We start from the raw sequence: 20,826 nt of genomic DNA on the forward strand, positions 1-20,826 counted from the left end.
CAAACTTGCTGAGTTGACCCATAGCAACTCATTATCCTCTGCTACCATGTTTTCATCAGCAACATAAGGGCCATACATTATTTACCTCCCAGGGTCTTTGTGAGGATCAGACCAGGTAGGACAATCAATGTGAAAGTGCTATGGAAAAAACAGTGATGGTCCAATTATTTTCCTTGTGTCTGCCACACAAAAGGTATTGAATCACCAGCTGTTCCAACAAGTAGACAATTCTGCAATATGTACTGCACGCCATGGCTCAGTCCATTGTGACAGGGCCATGAAGAACATTATCCCCACGGGGGTCACTGTATTCAGGGACTTTCCTCTCATGCACGGAGGCCCTGTGAATTCAGGTGGCAAACGGCCATTTACATTGCAGCACATGATTCAGGCCATTAATTGTCATGCTGCGTATGGAGCTTGTTTCTGTTGATCTGCGAAACATTCTATCTTTACAGATCGGTGCTCTCTGGTACCTATGAATGGAGTGAATTATACCTCTTCCTCTTTCAAAATTTTATGATCTGTTAGGTTTTTAGGTCTCATGAAATCAATCACCTGAGACCACTCTTTGGTAATAATTGAAAGCATAGCTTATTATCTTGGAAATAATAAGTACTGTTTAGGTTTTAGGGTGTATTTCTAAAATTGTTAGGTCACTTCTCTTTTCCGTCCCCTTTCACCTGCTCTGGACTTGCATGGTGTACCCTGGAGGAAATTGCAAGGGTCCAGGTCATTCTGGGTAAGGAGGCAGTGCACAGTTTTCCTGATTTTAAAACTGGGTCTACTCACTTCGGGTGATGGTTTTTATATTCCTGTCAGGAAGCTATTGCTGTCTCAATTTTCTTTTGTTGGAGAAAGATCACATTCTTTCTGGGGAAAGTGCAATAGCTGAGGTGAAAGATGAGACAGCTTCCCCACTGAGCCCATTAGAAGGAATCGTGTTAAGCCTAGAATTGGGAACTATGGAAGGCAAGCCATCCATCATGGGGGAAGGGTGTGTGGTGGGTAAGCCCCGTTAAGCCAAGCTGCCCAACGTGTTCCTGAATGTTGGAGGAGGAAGGGGAAGCAGATTATAAGAACAGGCAGGAAAGCTAATCATCCTTTTCTTAAAAGCACTGTGTGGCAGAGACCTGCATTTTTTTTTCCTCCAGAAATAAGGATAGTAGATGATATGTACCCTCTTCCCATCCTAGCAACCTCTATTTCTCTAGCAGAAACTAGCTCTTGTCTTGTTAGTTTCCTAGTGGCTACTGAGAAAAGTTTTATGCTGATAGAATTCAAAAATAGTCTTTAAAACTTAGATGCTAAAGGGCCAAATACTAACGTTTTCCTTCCTTCCCTGAGATGCAGGTTTATTTCACTTTATGATATGGCTTACTCAGTTGTCTGGTACTGCCATTAAAAGATAATTTATATTATTGAAGGTTATGTGTGGCCGACTCAAAGCTAACTGCTCTACATGCATTCTCTTTTATCACCACAACAATATCATGAGTATTTAACATTATTGATGCCATTTTATAGATGCCAAAAAATAGAGGTGCAATGCTTTGTTTCCAATTACATGGCAACTGGATGAACTGTGATGTGAACTCTGACTTCTAAGGTTTGCTTAAATGAAATGTAAAATTAGTGTGCTCATAGGTATGGCAATGGTAGTACTTCTCTTTCTACTAATTTTAAAAGTTTGATTGATGGTCTTGGCTATATTGGCAGCTTTAATACATCCTCTTTTAACCTGGCAACTTAATAAAGTATTCCTTTTTATTTACTTTTCACTTAGAATTGACATATAACATTGTACTAATTTCAGGTGTACAATCTAGTGATTAGATATTTATATGCATTATGAAGTGATTACTCCTATAAGTCTAGTGTTTATTTGACTCTATATGTAGTTATTGCAATATTATTGACTAGAGTCCCTATGCTGTACTTTTCATTCCTGTGGGTGTTTTTATAACTGGCAATCTGTACTTCTTAATCCCTTTACATTTTTTCCATCCATCCCATCAACAACTCTCCCATCTGATAACCATCAATTTACTTTCTGTGTCTGAGTTTGTTTTTTTAGACTTCACATATAAGTGAAATCATATGGCATTTGTCTGATTTATTTCTGAATAATACCCTCTAAGACCATCCATGTCACAAATGGCAATATTTCATTCTTTTTTATGGCTGGGTAACATTCCACTGTATGTATATACTACTACTTCTTTATTCATTTATTGATGAACATTGAGGTTGCTTCTCTATCTTGACTATTGTAAATAATGCTGCAATGAACATAGGGGTGCATATATCTTTCCGAACTAGTGTTTTGAATTTCTTCAGATAAATGTGCAGAAGTGAAATAGCTGGATCATATGGTACTTCTAATTTTTTAGGAGCCTCTATCCTATATTCCATGGTGGCTGAACCAATTTACAATCTTACCAACCGTGCATGAGTGTTCCCTTTTCTCACCAACAGTTGTTTGTATACTGATGATAACTATCTGACATGTGAGATCTCATTGTGGCTTTAATTTGCATTTCCCAGATCCTCGTTTCTGTGGGAACGTTGGAGCCCACCTTAGGGAGCTTTGCTCCAAGTTGTAGAAGTACCTCCAGTCATGAAGATATAGAAGGTTTACTTTGACTTTGGGTGAAGCCAATTACCAAAGATAGTCTCTGAACTCTCCAATGCAGCTCTTTAAGCTCTCCCGTCTTTTTTTTTTTTTTTTTTTTTTTTGAGTTCTGGCCTCTTTGTCCAATGTAATTTTTGTTTTGACATTACTGCTCTCAGAAAAACGGCGCGGGGGGGGGGGGGGGGGGAGTGCAAATGATGTCTAAAATGACTTTCTTGTATTTTAACCATACAGTGATCATTTTTGTTTGCTTTCTAGATAATTAAATTTACATTGAAAAAAAAAAACAAAACAAAAAACACCAATTTCTCCATCAGCATGTCAGACACTGAAATCCAACAATCCTATCAGTGCCCCAACTCCAGCTGCCTGGTCCTGCACTTATACCATTAGCTAAGTCCTTGGCACTGACTCCGGCCTGGTGCTAAGGAGATGCTCTAGATGTCTCAAAAAATGGAGCACTCATTACTGTTGTTTTTCTGGCTACAGCTCAAAATTCACCATTTTAACCGCAATGTGTTGACTATTAGGGGCTAATTAAACTTGTTTTTGAATAATCACATAATAAATACCTCAATTTTAAATGTTGCACAAAATTAGCCCCTAATCAGGCTCTAAAAATATGATCTAATAAGTGAAATATTCCTTAAATGATTGTGATTACTTATTTAATGAAAAGATGCACCTCATTTAATATACATATTTTCACTGCTAATGTGGTTAATGGGTTCAGTTCAATAGAAATCCTTTGATCTTTTCTCAAAATAGCACACTGTAAAACTGCATGGTAATTGCAGCAAATTTAGCCTAATGAATAGTAATACATGCAAAGGACCTTTTAAATTTAAGTGAACATTTAAAAAAATAATCTTATTTTTGTGCTATGCCTGAATTTTCTAACAAACTTATGAAATATGAAAAATAATGAAGTAGTATGTTCGTCAAGTACTAAGAGCAATAACAAAGAGAATAAATCTTCACTAAGTGCTAGTTGTTATTGTGGCCTATTATTACTCATTTAACTTGAACCCAGATCATTTTGAACAAGTGATGAGCAATCAACAGTTATCCTTTGAGGGTCTGTACTGACTAGCTCATCCCTACTGGTTCAACTTATGCTGAAAATATTGTCACAAAAATGATAATCCTTTTCTTCTGCTATAACTACCCAGCTTTTAAAATTATTATTCAATAGAGCTTTCTTTTTTCTCGTTTGACAAAGATTTGATTGATTTGGAGGTGGCCCAATATTCTATTAGCTAGCCCCCCCCTCCCCGCCTTCCCACACATACATACAGAAAGAGTGTGGACAGGATATGCTCAGCATTACAAATAAAAGGGGAAATTATTTTTCCTAAATAGGGTTCCCAGGAAACTGGAAGCTGATCCTGTTCTCTTTGCAATATAGACAAAGTAGAGTTATTCAATTAGGAAGATCTCACCAAAGGGGGTCATAATCTTCATTTACTGTCTCAAATATCAACATAAAAATCACCTTTCCAAATTTCTTGAGTTTTCAGAAAAGGATTTCAAAACTAACATACTGACATTATTAAGGGTCACCTTGAAACTTAACTGGTTTGCAATGTTGTCATTTTGTCAATTTACTAAGTAAATCTAAAACATAAGATTTCAAAGCTTTACAAACTAAAGTATGTTCACGTGAAAAAATGTCTTGGAAAATATGTATTTAATACAAATCGTAATGACAGCAAATAGTCATATAGCACTTATTATAAGCAAGGCACTGTTCTACAACATGCTTTCTATATATTAATTCATTTAATCTAATAACCATATCTGTAGGCTGAGGGAAAAGCTATCTGCTTGTCACATGTCCAGGCAGCTGAAAGGAGGCATTTTGGGAAATGTGATCTAGTTCCCAATGGCTGCTTCCAATTTCTACCTCTCAGCTAAGAGTGATGATTCAGTTAGACTTCCTGAATTGCATAGTCACCCTGCCATATTCTAAACACTGTTTATACCAATGTGAAGGTATTTTCCAATGCTAACCACGCAGGACAATATGGCCGCAACCAAGGATAACTGAGTTCCAAGTGTTCCCACACAGGGGGTTGTCCCTGATCTAGTTTCAACATGTACAGTTCCCATCAGGAGGCCAGAGTGGCTCATCATTTGTCCACCGATTTTCAGTCAGAAAAGTAACAGCACTTTGTAAAAGGGAAAATGTAGGTTGAATATTCTTTCTATATTGCTAAACTGAGAAAAAGAAGAACCACCATTTATGCTTCACTTTATGCCAGGGATTGCAGCAGGTGCCTTAAATATTAGTTTTAATTCCTGCAATAACCTGAAAAATAGGTGATATTTTAATGTTAAAGATGAAGAACCTGGTGATCATGAAGATTAATTGAGAATGCATTCAGAGTAGAATGAAAGATGTCCGTTTGTAGAATGTGAAATTGAATAAGAACTTCCTATTTTTGCTCCCAGAGCTTAACAGAGCAGTGGGTGCACAGGAGGACTCAATACTATTTTATCAATGGTGAAACTGATAATCTACCACATATACAACTTCCCTCTTCATTAAGAGTTCTGAAGGGAACCACATGGTAATTCAAATTGATCAAACACTCGCTAGAAGGCATATTTACTCTATTCAAGAATATGCCAGATTTTCCCTGTTTCATTAATAGCCCTAGAAAGGTGCCTAAGTAATGAACATAGCACATTTTCAGAGAAGAAGATATTTGAAGGGGCTGTGGATCAGGGAGATCAGAGAACTCTATTATGTAAATATTCAGGGAGTGTGAAAGACATTAGTGTGCAACCCACCTGTAGAAGTTATCCTGCACTTTTTAAACAAAAATATCAGCTTGCTTTTCTTTGCTTTAGGAGGAGCAAAAGTGCATAGCAGATACAACTCATTTCTGAATAACTCAATATGTAATTGTTCTAAAAAGTCAGTTTTCTAAAACATGACCTGCTGATAATCTGAAATGATTTTTAGCTTTATCAAACATTATCCAAAATCTAACAATATCAACAAGTACAGTTTTTGCACATGTTATTTTATACTTGTATTCAAGATAAAATGCAAGCAAAAAAAATATATTTAAGAAAACCAGTACATTAAGAAAAAAGGGCTTGCAGGAGGGGCATTCTATAATAGAACAACATTCATATTTGCAGAGCATTAAAGAAAAATACTTGGGAAATATATAAACTAAGAATCTCATAGGAAGATGTCACAGAAAAAGAGCCAATTCTACCAAAAGAGCAAAGTACAGGAATTATGAAAGTTGGGCATACAAAGTCATCGGTAATTGGACAGAACAAGTCAAGTAGAAAAGAGATCTCACTTACAAAATGTAATATAGAAAGAGAAAGCACTCATGGAATATAGTATGGAGACACTTTCAAGAACAGGTAAGGTCACAAGAAAAGTCTAAGGCAAATGATCCCATTGGAGCAACCACATTTGGAGTTTAAGCCTTAAGAGGAACTGATTAATTGAAAACGGGAGAGTACGGGGAGAAAAAATGCGGAGGAAGAGGATGAAAAGTTAAACGAGGCTTGGTACAAGAGTCTTGAAATAGGTGTCATCAGATAGAGGCAGTAGCTGTTGGTTTTGTATACCTGACAAGAGCCTTTATTGCAGTAGAACAAAATTTACACAACAGATCCATGCATGGAACAAGGCAAACAGGGTTTCTGCTTCATGGAGCTGCCCTACTTGTGGGGAGATGCAAGCTATGCATTCATGAACAGGTAATGCACAGATAAACAAGATCCTTTCACATAGTGTGAAGTGTGATAAAGAAAACAAGAGCAGAAAGATTATCTGGCATATGGCTATTAGCAAGCTGCTTCCCACTTTCCGTTGTGCTAGACTGTTGAACACAACTGACAAAACTCACGTGAATAAAAAGGACAGGAGGATGACAAAAGCATAATCTCTCTTTCTCTCCTCCTCCCCGCCCTCTGAAACCCTCAATCCTGGAGAAAGAGACGATAACTGAGTCTATAAGGAATGGTTAGTATGACCTATAAACAAAAGCGAGAAGATTTTGATCATGTACCTGTGCTCAATAAGAAGAAAAAATGTGACAATTTTAAATGCAATTAGGGTTCTCACAATGAAGTTTACTAGATACCCAAGGTGAGGACTCCATATAAGAGGTTGATAGACTCTACTCACTTGGCAAAAAGAGTCAGGACAGAGGAAGGAAATGCAGCAAGTAGTGTAATTAGTAGGAATTTGAACTGTTTTCAGTGCTTTATTAATACAGTGGAACATGCTAAAAAATGGGCTGCTCTCTAGAAAATGTGAATCAGGAAAACAAATATGAACACAACCAAACACCTGACTTTGTTTGATGAACAACCTATGCTGGAAGATCTCAGAAGATACAAAGAGAATTTCCTGGTTGGGTAGGTGAGAATAGGAGAAATGGGGAAAGATGAAATCTGAGGGAGGGAGAGAAAAAAGATGGGACTGATATAATATATTTAAAAAGCAACTTCTTTCTTTGTTATATGATATATAGAAATAGAGAATACAAATGAAAACAAAGGCAGGATCTTGGCAAAGGGCCCAGGAAGGCATCACAAAGGGACGCTGTCCAGATAACCCAAACAGGATGGTTACAAAGAACAATACTCTGGAGGAATGGAACGGATGCTCATCAGAATGCTAATAACTGTACATGAAAGAAGATTCTGCAGGCTGAGCATTTTGATGGGGGAGGTGCAGGTAGAGGAGGGAGGACACGAACACACAAGACTAGCTCTCCCAAACCTTCTGCTCCTCACTGGCTGTCAGTAGCTTTTCTAAGAGCTTAGAGTCCGAAGCTAAAATCAATGGGAGGTAGTGATGTTCAAAAGGAAAGGCAAGACATGCATCCTGAACCACCTTGTAAAAATTCAAATATCAGAATGAGTAGATTTACTTCAAAATGATATTCTTCACAACAAGGCAATTGAGTTGTTGTATTGTGACATGACGTTTTTCTGGGGTTCTTTCTAGGTGACATAGATGATAAGTTAGCTGATCGTGGTTAGCTCAGATCTGCCTTACTCCTTTTGGTAACCTAAACAAGACAATGACTGAATTTTAAGAAACGCTGGAAAGGCCCCGTTGTTGGTATTATGAATATCTGACATGAAATCCAGGCTGGGACTAATTTTCTAGGCCCACAGCTAACAAAAAGGAGAGGAAAGGGTACAGGGCTGGATGGAAACAGGGTTTGTGTTGGTCAGCCACACCCTATCACAGAAGAGGAGGAGAAATTATGCATCGACTTGAGTTAAAATGCACCAGCTTGAATTTTAGGGTGACATGGCAAGACTCAAATGCTCTCTATTACATACAGCAAAGACTGTACCTGCTGTTTGTTTTACCACTGCCATAACAGTCTCACTTTTGAAATTCAGAAATATTTCACTTAAGATAATTTGCTGGTAGAGTGAGTGGTGGGTACTTTTTGTCAGTAGAAAGGTCAAACAATTTTCCACAATGCACTGCAATTTTATAGCTGGCAATTTTGCTATAGGTGACCAAAGGAAAGCCCATGATAACGTTATACAACAAAAATTACGTTGTGAGTTAAGGGAATGTGAACAGTAAAGTCGCAGCCTTGTGTTCTATCCCCACTGCTCTTTCTGAAATACACAATCTTGGTGGGTTTTGTTTTTAATTCTTTTTCAATAAACATGTAAAAGCAATAACCCGTATCTCTCAACAAGGCCTTGTGTAATAGGATGGATGTTTAGATATAAATGCAAGGTTTTTCTAAGAACTATAGCATGCAACGAAGATTTAGAGTAAGCAAAGAAAGTAAGAAAAAAAGTCGACTAACCTAACCCACCTGAGCTCGGCTCACAGGGGTCAATGTCCTCGTCATCGCTGGGACACTCTGCTGAGGCCACAAGGATGTCATCTGTGGTCTGTAAAAAAAGCACATTCAGTCGATTACTTTAAAGGATCCCAACAGAGCTTCTCATCTTTGTCTCATTGACAAGTGAAATACGCGTGTGTTTACCTGATACATTGAGAAACAAAATTCAGTACCTATTTCCCTTCCCAAAGACACAGAGCTTACATTTTTTTTCAACCTTCTCTAGATCTCTCATGGAAGTTGCGTGTGAAAACACAGTTATAGCTTATTTTACAGGAAGGCATGGAAATGGTGATAGCCAACTCTATAGACACCCACCCATTCAACAGCATGGAGAAGCTGCACACAGTAGCATCCAGGTTTAAAGCAGCCTGACAGAAACAGATGATTTGGAGTTTATGGCAGCTCTGGAGTGCCACAATGTATGCATCAGTAGGTTTGATGCTATACTTGTACTTGGCTTCCTAAAAGCAGAATAGCTATAACCTTTTACATTCATGGCCAGGTAGAGTTTGATGAATCTTTGTGCTAGAGCTTGCCCTTACTAGGAAACAGGATATGTTTCACTGATGTGAAAAAAGGAAGCAAATACAATCTACTTAAGGTATTTAAAAAAAAATTATGTTTAGATTTTATACTGAATTTTTGTTTTTGTTACAATTCGGTAGCAGGTACCACGTCCCCATTGTTCTTTTTATCATTAAGGTGTCATGATAAGTGAAAATCATATTTGGGTGAGGGGGTGGTATTTTACAATAAGTAGGAAAGAGGTGTCGATTGTCTTTGTGACATTCTCGTTGCTTCATTGCACTTACAGCAAAAAAGACAACACTCACTGTAATAAAAAGCAGAGTGTGTAAATCCTAGCAGTTAGTCACATAATCAACTCATTTACAAGCACTGGAGGTTGTTCTTTACTGCCACTTACAAGCAGCAGTAAACTCAGCACAGTTACTGCACGGAGACTGTGAGGTTTGCATCAGATCTGGCTAATGGCAGCACAGAGAGAATGCAAGGTACAAGAAGGAACATATCTCATTACATCGGCTAAGGATTAAGGAGATTATAATTGTTTAGACAATACTCAGAACTGCAACATTAATGAAATCCTTATTTAAAAGTGGAATTAACCTAGGCTGTAGCTATGTATAGTGAAGCATGTTAACTGGACTTATTGTGGTGATCATTATGTTGTACACCTGAAACTAATACGTTATCTCAGTTGCAACTTACTACAAATAAAAAAATAATATAAATCTTACAATTTTTTAAAAGGCCAAAATGTAATATGACTTGTTTTCATTAAAACAGTAACTAATACAGTCCAAGATTAAAGCATAAATAAATGTCAAGAAAATTGTGCCATTTTGAAAAATGGAGACAAGGGATGATGCACTTTTGTGACAAAATATGAGGCTTAAAAATCTTTTAAGTGCAGGAGCTTTAATTAAGAATAAAGAACTTGTTCAGATGCTAATTCTTCTTTAATATAACTTCAATTAAATGCAAGCATTTAGATAGCATCGTGAGATGGCTTCATATTATTCTGCTCTCAATTCTTCTGAGACAATTAGGAGACTGGATTCATTCATTTTGCCGCTGTTATTTTAAAAGACCAAGTTCAAAATATCAGTTTTCCTTGAGTTGTAACTGTTCATGTTAGTGATGACTACCAGCAATTGGTGTGATCCTTACACAGGTATCTTTCATTAAAGTTAGCTTTAAAGGGGAAAAAAAATCCTCTTTTTGGCACAAGCATGTCCTGCAGGCTAACATCCAAACTGGCTTGATAACAAGTTATTGGATTATGAGGTCTTGCAGGCCAATTGTTCCCATTTGCCCCAGAGCAGATCACTTGCTTTTTATGGAGCTAATTTCAAATACAAAGATACTTTTTTCTAAACCACAGTGGATACTCTTTAAAATTAATTTCAGGGTTACAAGAGTATTTCTCATGTTCCTTGAGGACTGTTAACTACATTAATGCAATCAGTGTAGGGGTGCTATTTTTTTTTTTTTGTTATTGATAGGGGGATGTGAGTAAATTATTCAATCTCCTGCTTCTTACCCCAGCAGTGATGTCGACCCATTCCCCCACCCCGCTGCCTGTGGGACATTTGGCAATGTCTGGAGACATTACATATTGACACAACTGGGGTGGAGGGTGTCAGCTGTCATTGGCATCTAAGAGGTAGAAACCAGGAATGCTGCTGAATGTCCTAAAAGGCACGTGACAGTCCTCCCAAAATGCCAATAGTGCAGAAGCTGGGACACTCTGATTTAGAAGTTTATCAACTATCCTGCATTTTGTTTTTCTCACCTGAAAAACTGGACAACATAATAGTTCCTATTGTAAGAATTAAATTAGTACACAAAGACCTAAAATAGGACCACATTGTAATGTTCATAAAAAGTGGCAATATTATCAATATTGCTATATTTCACAAATGTAGAACCAAATAGATTTTTGTGCTATATTTATAAATAATATAATTTTAGATATTAAACTGGAAGTTGTATGTGTGAATTATACATGTAAGATCTCATGTTAATATGTAATCAAAATTCAGCAGCTATATTGGTACTTTGTTGAGCTAAGCTTCCCTTTTTTACTGTCTAGGTTCAAATTCTGAATTAGAAGTCAAACATCAAGTATGCATAATAAAGGCTGCTTCTTAAAAGAAATTCATGGACTGAAAATGTGTGACTCCATGGATAGTGTTTGATGCAGACTAAATTATTTAGCCACACAAGTTTAAGTTCTGTTTTAAAAGTTGACCTATTTTCTACATTCAACAGCCTTTGGGACAATTTAATAGCAAACAGAAAGTGTTAGAATGTTCTCAGTGTTATCTTTCACAAAATATAGTACCTAAAATAACAAAACATGTCATCCATTAAATAGTACCTTCTATAGACCTTTCAAGTAGAAAACAAGCTGTGCAAATATGCCCTTATTGTAAAACTATAATTTAGATTTTAATGTACTTTTCCTGGTATAATGAATATACATTCTTATTTTTCATGTTTTTCTTCAAAAATTAAAACCCGGCATGGTCTTTTAAAAAGTAACAGTATTGTGAATAAAAGTTTTTAAGTCAGTAGAGGCATTGCAGCAATCATCACTGTATGAAAAAAAAATGAAGTGGCTCAAATGTAGGGAAAAAATTATATTTTATTTTGGAGGCTGAGTTAACAATTTCCTAGCCAGAGCTGTGTAATTTAAATTTAATTCATTGTGTTTAGAACTGTCTCTCTATGGCATGCTGTTGAGAGTGGTAGAAAGAAACTCAAATATATCACATCAATCAGTTCTATTCTTTAGTATACTCTTTGCTGAGGCCTATAACCTTTTCAGAGAAGAGGCTACCTGCTGAAAGAGACAGAATAGTGATCAAGCAAAAACATTAGCTTTACATAACTATCCATTTAACCATTCAGAGGCCAAAGTGCCATGCTGATCTTCCCCAATTCAGAGTGGTCTGAACATTCACATGGCATCTGTTCTTGCCCAGAATGTCTAGTAAAAATACTGAGGTCTCCCTACCTGTAAGGAAAAAATGACCAGGGCAGAATTCAAGAAATAAAGGCACTGAAACTTAATTCATTATATTCAGTGGATAAACACCAATACGTTATAGGCTAGAAAAATGTAATCAGGATGGGGCAGAAAGGATGTTCTTAATGTAGAGTAAGAAGTTAGACCAGTCAGATGGGTATACTGGATTTATTGGGGTGATCACTTCATAAGTATATAAATGTCCAATTAGTATGTTGTATACCTGAACTAATTATGTTGTATACCAACTGTAATTGAAAAATAATTTTAGAGAAACAGACCAATTTATTTAATGTCCAGGATTATTAGAAAGAGATCATTTAGTAGGTTAGAAAGTAGATGTAGTTTACTCTTTTTTTCTCACTTATAAGGAGTCTTTCCCTTCCCCCCTTTAATGGTGAAATTTGCTGCACATTCACTTGCTATCACTTTTTAAAATATAGCACAATTGGGTATCAGTGTGGTAAAAAGATACGATAAGCAGATACATAAACTTATTCTGAAATATTATATCTCTGATAACAACAGCACTCTTAGACTTTTTCCTCATGCTAAATGGCTTCCCTGAAGACTGATATATTCCTATGAACACACCTACAATCCAACTGTAGAAAGGACATTCAAAATCCAAATGCTTTCTACAGAACAACTCCAACTGTAGAAAGGACGCCCGTTATAAATGTGGTGCCCACAAAGAAATCCTTGATTTGCTCTAAAACTTCTATTGAAGCTGTTTCTAAACAGAAATAGTCTATTTGGCTATATATCCAAAAAAAGAGAAAAATAAATATTTTCTGAAGCAATGGTGCTTATTTACATAATATTATTTAGCCTAATCGTTCACTGCTGTGAATGACATTTAGACTGAATTGATTGAGAAAACTGATGGATAGAGATGATGCTAGCTGAAATGTGATGTTTGGCTAATTGATGGACACTTGTTCTTGATGATACTTTTATTTATATGAAGCTGCTCTGAATAAGAGAGAGAGAGCACATTATGTCTGCCTTACAGGACTGAATCTGACAGTCTTTCCAGAAAACATTTACTGCTAGGTGTGTTTCCCTGAAAAAAAGGTGCCAGGATTCAGAATTAGTGTTACAAATTCCCCAAGGTAGGTCTGACCCACTACATAGATGATCTATGAGGCAAGACATTTCTAGGAGGTATGGAAAGTCACAATTTTGATCTAGAGGAAAAACTGTACCCCCTCAAAGAATGCAATTATAATAAATATATACAAGTTCAAGTTCCAAACAGTGGACCAATTTGATCAAATCAATTCAATAAAGAAACTTATCAAAATGATAATTTTAGTTAATCAACAATGCTATTAAAAGTGCAAAGGCGCCGAACCGGTTTGGCTCAGTGGGTAGAGCGTTGGCCTGCGGACTCAGGGGTCCCGGGTTCGGTTCCGGTCAAGGGCATGTACCTGGTTGCGGGTACATCCCCACTGGGGGGCGTGCAGGAGGCAGCTGATCGATCTCTCTCATCGACGTTTCTGTCTCTCTATCCCTCTCCCTTCTTCTCTGTAAAAAATCAATAAAATATATTAAAAAAAAAAAGTGCAAAGGAATGTGCAGATAGACCCTGTGGTAGTTTCCATTGTCTCATTCAAGCTTTTGGTTCTTATTTATCAATTGTTCATTTTTTTTCTGAGTAGTAGATGCCACATAAAGCCGTCAATCACATGGCTCCATGATCTAATTAAAATAAAAATAATAAACTGATATCCACTTTGTGAAGGATGAATTTTAGCTACAGTACATGAATAACAAAGAAAATGAGGATCAATTAGTCACCATCAAACATGAAACAGCTCATCTATGCACAGCATTTTCTGATGGGTAAAAATGTGGTCATTACCTAGCAAGGTACAAATTATGGTTCATACCTGCAAATAACTTACTGTGCCCACTCTATTCTAAAGCATGGGAACAAATCACTTATTAATACAAATAACAACAATCAATTCAATTCAAATAGCATATTGTTTTCTTGAAATATAACAGTGCTCCCATATCTATTACTTCATTATATATTCACCAATAACGTGTTTGTTCAGAACATAGATGGAGGCGCTATTATCCTGTGTGTTATAGTTAAGTACCTGCTCAAAAAATAAACCCTTTTGTACACTCATTTACTCCATTCAAATGTTTGAACATTGGCATTCATGAATATTTAGGGAAAAGCTTAAATATCCCTGAAAACAGCCAGCTTTCACATTTCTTTAATGTGTTTTTTCCCCCAACTGATGCCTTAGGTTATTACAAAAAGTGACCATAAATCAGCTGTCTGCTTGGGGAAAAGACAGGCTTGAAAGCCATTCAATTTTCTTCAAGATTTCCTTGGCTGCTTAAAATGTATGTAATGGTTCCAGAATAGTGAACGTGGGTTGGATAGAAAAAACTCCACCACGGTAAAGAGATCACGACATCGACTCATTCCAACATGCATTTTGATACCCATTTGATACTGGTCATCCTAACAGGCAAAACCCAAAGGGAAAGATAGGAATGTACCAATAATGCCACAGATACATTAATTTAAAGAAAATTATGGGAAAAACAAAAGAACTGGATTCCTGATTAATCAAAAAAGAACATATTTTAGCAATATTTATAAAAATAATATACCGGCAAAGTAGAAATTTGGTGTCAGGAAAGTTCAAATCAAATTTATGTTTTAAAAATACAGTATATCTGTTATACTATTTCTTTAAGCTAATGATAACCTCTATGCTCATATTGCATTTCAATTTTTAGCCAAAGCAATGTAGAATAGCTGGCAAAAAATAAAAGTTAAAGTGAAGTTTAAATTTTTGCATAGCTACTGGAAAAATCTATCCTTCTGGATTCTCACTAATTAGAACTTGGGGTGTAAGACCGCCAAAGACTGTTGGTAGTGGAGTGGAGGTGCTGAAAGGGAAACTAGAATATGCATGTGATGAGATGTGTTCCCTCTCTATTTGTCTTGGTTATAGACAAAGCACCTCCTGAAATGGGTTTGGCCATTTCCATATTAAATAAGTACTGACAGATGTTTGCAGTGCAAATCTAGGCTTCTGGCTGTGTCAATATGAATTTCTCTGGTCCAAGTATGGTGACTGAAAAGACTAATTAGTCACACAGGTTGAACTGAAAATCCTTGTTCATTATGAGGCCAAAAACAGATTTTAAAATTGTAAAATGCCAATGATGGATAGTTTCAACTAACATGCCTACAAATTTCAAGCTTTTTTTATTAATGTGGCATTTAACATGTAACAGAATGGAATCATATTTTAGACAGTCAAAAATCTTCTTGTACTGAGCCAGACCTCAGTGATCTTCATTTTACTTATTAGAAAACTGAAGCTAAAAGTTTAAGTATTTCTGTTTGACCACATTATTCTGCAAATGAATGGCAAAGTTGTGAGATTATCCAGACCTCTAGTAGAATGTAATTGTCTCTAATTCCAGGTGACTTCTGTCCATTCATTTATCACCCAATCATATATCCATCCATCCACCCAAAATCATTTGTCTTCTAAAGGTTGATGTGGTTTATAAAGGTACATTATGAAATGAATTTAAAATAAAGAGTACTTGATTTTAATAAATGACCACTAAAATTCCCATGAAGAAAGCACATACAAGCAGACACACATACACAGCTACTGCTTCACTTGATATGGTGTACAAGTTATACTACAAAGGGAATATAATAAAGGCTGGAGTTCAAAATTTTAAAACAAAATTCAAATACTAACTGCAGTTACTTTGAAATGGTGTAAACCCAGAACATTTTTATTTACTAGTGGTAATCTTTTCTTAGCTTATTTTTTAAAGACCTTTAAACACTTTGCCTCTCAGCTCTGCACATAAATGCACAAATAAATTCTTGGGGACAGAAGTAAAATGTAAATTTCTGAATTTTCTGCTACCTTTTTTTTCCCTTCTACTTAGAACATTGCAGCCCATGCTGGCTACAAAATTAACTCAATGAACTCCCTGTCTCTCTTCTCATTAATCCACTGATGAAAATCCTTCCAACTTTGCAGGTCTCTCTTATTAACTACTGATAACACAACCCAAGTACTAATGAGCTATTTATCTTTGTCTCTCTTACACAACCATCATTAAGGTTTTGTCAAATTATCTCTTAGTACATCTGGAGAATAAATAAATGAAAGTGACTATTTATTACTAAATACTGGTTGTTTCTCCAGGTATACCCTAGAAATGCATTCATTGATCAGGGCAATCTCATTTACATGATGGCCCTAGAGTTTAGAGGTGCAAAATCAAAGGTATAGAAAGAGCCTCAGACTCCTAGTTATCCACATTCATTTTCTCCTGGGAAATATCATAACCAATGTCTTTCTGATATTTGCTAGAACTTTAATGTGGGAATATATGAGAACTTCTATTCCACACAATGTTTGGAACATGGAACAGCAAGAAACAAAGTTGTAGTTGGAAATGATGTTGACTCAGTTAAGAGAAACTTGATTTTTGGATTTTGACCCATGACTTGAGTATATGCAAGGTTGCATACTGAGCTCCCCCAATGAGTCAATATCTGCACAGCACCTCTCTGAGTGTTTCTATCAGGCAGTGATTTAGAGCAAATGTTATCTCACTCAGATGCTGTAATGTTATGTCATTCATAAACTAAGATCTAATCTTTGCTGGTTATAGTTAAACTGAAGCTTCATGCTTCCATATCTGTCTATTTCAATCCTTATGGTGCATATTCTGGTTCATTCATACATATTTGAAATGTTGTAGTGTTGAACCACTTCAGTTTAATTTTAGTATGCTGCTCAACAATGGAAAATATATACAAGTTCAGATATGAACTCTCAGTCTGAACCTCATGAGCAATATGCATCATCTTGGACTGGTTTCTGTGTTCTCAATATTATATGTGAGTGCACATACTATACATGTAAATATCCTATATAATAAAAGCCTATGCTAAGTGTCCGTTGGCCATTCAACCAATCAAAGCATAATATGCTAAGGCCGCTCAACCGCTTGCTATGGTGTACACTGACCACCACGGGGCAGATGCTCTGACTGGTAGGTTAGCTTGCTGCTGGGGTCTGGCCAATCAGGACTGAGTGAGACAGGCCAGACATACCCTGGAGCCCTCCAATGGTCCCTCCCTGGCTGGCCAACCTCTCGCGCCCCTCCCTGTCCCTGATCGTGCACCGGTGGGGTCCCTTGGTCTAACTTGTGCCCTCTTGCAATCCGGGCTGAGGGACACCCTCCTCCCCCTATTCGAGCACTCGAGTACACAAATTTTGTGCACTGGGGCCTGTAGTATATACTATATAAGCAAATATATAATGTACATATAAATCATTTCTATATGTGAAACATAATATGAACATTCCCATAATGCAGCATTTGTGTAAGTTATTTTAACTAATAAGGAATTACTTTTGTTCCTTGCATGGCAGTATAAAAAGCAATTCCAGGTAGTTCCTTAAGAGAGCAGCCAAATATCCACTTCACTGAATAAATTTCATTTTCATGACCTGAAATCCTCTTGTCCCCTCAGTTGAAGAGGATCTGTATTTCTCACACCAACTACTTAGCCTCTTATGCAAATGCTGCTATTCTGGGGCTGATCCCTGTTATACCAGGATAGGATTTACTTTGGCAATGCTAATTTTGGGCATACATACAAGATAGGTAGTGCCAACCCATGCCTGGAACAGTGGATCCCTATTCTCCAGTCTGACCTCCTGTAGAACTATTACACAGATGCAGGGATACTGGAGCTCATGCTAAATTCTCCTTCTTATTCATTTTCCTGGGACTCAGAAGATGTGGCAAACCTGCTTTATTTCTGCACCCAAAGTTTACTTCTAATTCATGTCCTATATCTAGAGTAACCAGATGGACAGATAGATCACTTAGCAAATACTGATTATTAAGGAAAGAGGGGGAGGAGCTGAAGGGAGAAGAAGAGACTGTCCAAGAGTGATCCATGGAGGGCAATATCCTTATTGTGCTATATTTATTTATAACAGGACATTACCTATGGTTGTGTTCTCCATATGGATTAAGAGTATGCTAATTAATCCTTAAAAGACACTGAGCAATATATTTTATTGCACTGGAACAGTGGACGTATGTGCCTTTTCAAATTATGTTTAAATTTAAAAGGTTGGAAACTGCTTAGGTGCTTGTTTTATCTTATTTCATACTAGTGCCTGGTGCACAGATTTGTTCACATTGAAAGAAAATTAATTAGAAGGTAGCAAGATGTGCTGGACATGCCCTGGAGCCAACCTCTCATGATCCCTCCCTGGCCAGCCTCACCTGGGGAGGCGCAAAGGGCATCTGCGGAGTGAGCAGGTTCCCTCCAGCAGGTGAGGTCCCTCAGCCTGGCCTGAGTGGATTGGGCCGAAACTGACTTTCTAACATCCCGCAGGGGTCCCAGATTGTGAGAGGGCGGTTCTCAGAATCGAGCTCCCTCCTCTCTTGTTCTGGGTGTGTCACCTGAGAACCACAGCTGCCAAGTCACCACAGCTTGTTACCTCCTGTGTTGAGCATCTGCCCCTTGGTGGTCAGTGTGCATCATAGCTACCGGTTGGATGGTTGGATGGTTGCTTAGCCTTATATTATATATATACTAGAAGCCCGGTGCACGAAATTCGTGCACTGGTGGGGGGGAGAGAGGTCCCTCAACCCGGCCTGTGCCCTCTCACAGTCAGGGCCCCCTCACTCCTTACTATCCACCTGCTCGCTGATCCTTTGGTGCGCCCCCTATGGGAGCACACTGACCACCAGGGGGCAGCTCCTGAGTTGAGCATCTGCCCCTGGTGGTCAATGAGCGTCATAGCGACCAGTCTTTCTACCAGTCAGTCGATTTGTATATTAGGCTTTTATTATATAGGATAGATACTTCTGTGGAACAGTTATATATCCCCACAACATCTATCACAGGAATTCAATAGAGTTGACTTAAAGTGTCATCATCACTGACTGTGGCAATTATTTCATAATAAGTATATGCATCAATACACCTTAAAATGTTTTATGTTTAAAATTTTAATATTTTAATATTTTATACTTCAATAAAAATGGAAAAAGTCATCACACTCTAAAATCTGGCTTATTTTTTAAGTATTTGTAATTTAAATAAAGCATTTTATGAAAATAATTATGATTGTAAGACTTAAATTTGAGTGAAGAATTCATCTTGACATTAAAAATAGAAGAAATATTACTCATGACAATTGAATTGGTAGAATCATTTCAAATAATCTTGTTCTTAAAGTCATCCTAAGCTCACTATATCTAGGTATATTTGTCACAATTGCTCATTTATAGCAGCTCATTAAATCTCAAAATAAGAGTGAACAAGTATAGATTATTTTCCAGGAACATAACTCCTAAGATAGGAGATGAGAATTGTGGCAAAATCACACTTTTTCAAAGATTTTTATCTGCCTTCTAACAGCTCTATAAGTGACAATAAACTTTTATAACTGGTTTCCATGTTAGACCTCCTGGAAATTTATGGTAGAGAAATAGAAAAAAGTGACATTATTTTTAACTGAAAAGAGATAATGATTATAAGTCAGAAGGAAGGAAAGGCTGAAGGAAAGGAAAAGCTGGTCAGCCTGCTTTTATGAAGCATTTCTGCCCTTTGAGAAAGCAATAAGATATAACCTGCTTTCTAGAAAGAACTGAAAAAATAAAGCTGACTGTTATTCTGGGGTTTCCTTATATGCCATTTCCCAAACCCTCCCTGGCTCCCCTGAACTTTATTGAAATAGTATTCAATTATAAGCACTTTGATTACTAGAGGCCCGGTGCACAAAATCCGTGCACTGGGGGAGGGTGGGGAGCGTCACCTCAGCCTGGCCTGCACCCTCTTGCAGTCCAGAAGCCCCACGATTGATTGCCCCCACAGAGGGAGGCCCCACTCACCTGCCACAGCGCCACTGGCCAGGTAGCCTGGGCTACCCTCTGCAGGGCAATCATGGGGCAATGGCGAGGTTGTTCCGCAGTTTGGCCATTTGGTCAATTTGCATATTATGCTTTTATTATTATAGATTATTATAGATATGGAAACGATGTCTTTATACTCTTTTCCTTCAAAATCTAAATACAGGATGAAAGTTTTATCTTCTTCCCAAATAAACGACAAGAAGATAAGGGCTAACTGAGACCAGTCATCAAATTCAGACCAACAATAAATGCAGGGAAAAATGCACCCATAAAATGTACATCTTTTGATTGATTCTTCCCTCATTCATTCATTCATTCACTCATTAATAATCATTTATTGCATACCTTATTTAAATAGGAGCTAAGCAGAGGAAGAATACAATAAGGAACTAGACTTCCCTCCCTCCAAGTTCCTGGAGAACTTCGGATGTGTGACTCATGAAGGCTGTCTCTGAGCAGAAAATCTCTCTTTGACCAGTAAGCATGAAAGGAGCATGAGTTTAAGCGCTAGACAGGCTGGGCAGAAATCCCAGCTCTGCCACTTATTAGCTCTGTGACTTTGGACAAATTCCCTAAGTCCTCTAGGTTTCTTCCTATGTACAAATGAACTTATTTATACCTATTTTACAGGATTGTTATGAGTATTCCGTGAGGCTGGGTAGACACAAACATTGTCCAGCACAGTAGCTGGTACGTACAAGATGCTATTGAGAGTATTTATGTAGGCACGCTCTCACTTTGCTCTCCTTGCAATGTGAAAAGTTAATTCCTAGCACTGGGCACCTGATAACTTTAGAGACATTCTCTTCACA

General features: G+C 37.3%; 1 protein-coding gene across 25 annotated transcripts in view; it reads right to left on the reverse strand.

The window, feature by feature from the left end:
- NRXN1 (neurexin 1) overlaps positions 1–20,826 on the reverse strand; it is a 1,006,580-nt gene that overhangs the window by 12,607 nt on the left and 973,147 nt on the right. For 16 of the 25 annotated variants that reach the window (XM_070429185.1, XM_070429193.1, XM_070429191.1 and 13 more), the window contains one exon: positions 8,458–8,545. In XM_070429185.1, coding sequence (XP_070285286.1) covers positions 8,458–8,545 — 88 coding nt within the window. The remainder of the gene's footprint in view (positions 1–8,457; positions 8,546–20,826) is intronic. The other 9 variants (XM_070429195.1, XM_070429182.1, XM_070429200.1 and 6 more) reach the window with 1 other exon arrangement.

The sequence above is a fragment of the Myotis yumanensis genome, unplaced genomic scaffold, assembly GCF_028538775.1.
Source record: "Myotis yumanensis isolate MYYU_CA2020_CCGP unplaced genomic scaffold, mMyoYum1.0.hap1 SCAF_11, whole genome shotgun sequence".
NCBI lineage: Eukaryota > Metazoa > Chordata > Mammalia > Chiroptera > Vespertilionidae > Myotis > Myotis yumanensis.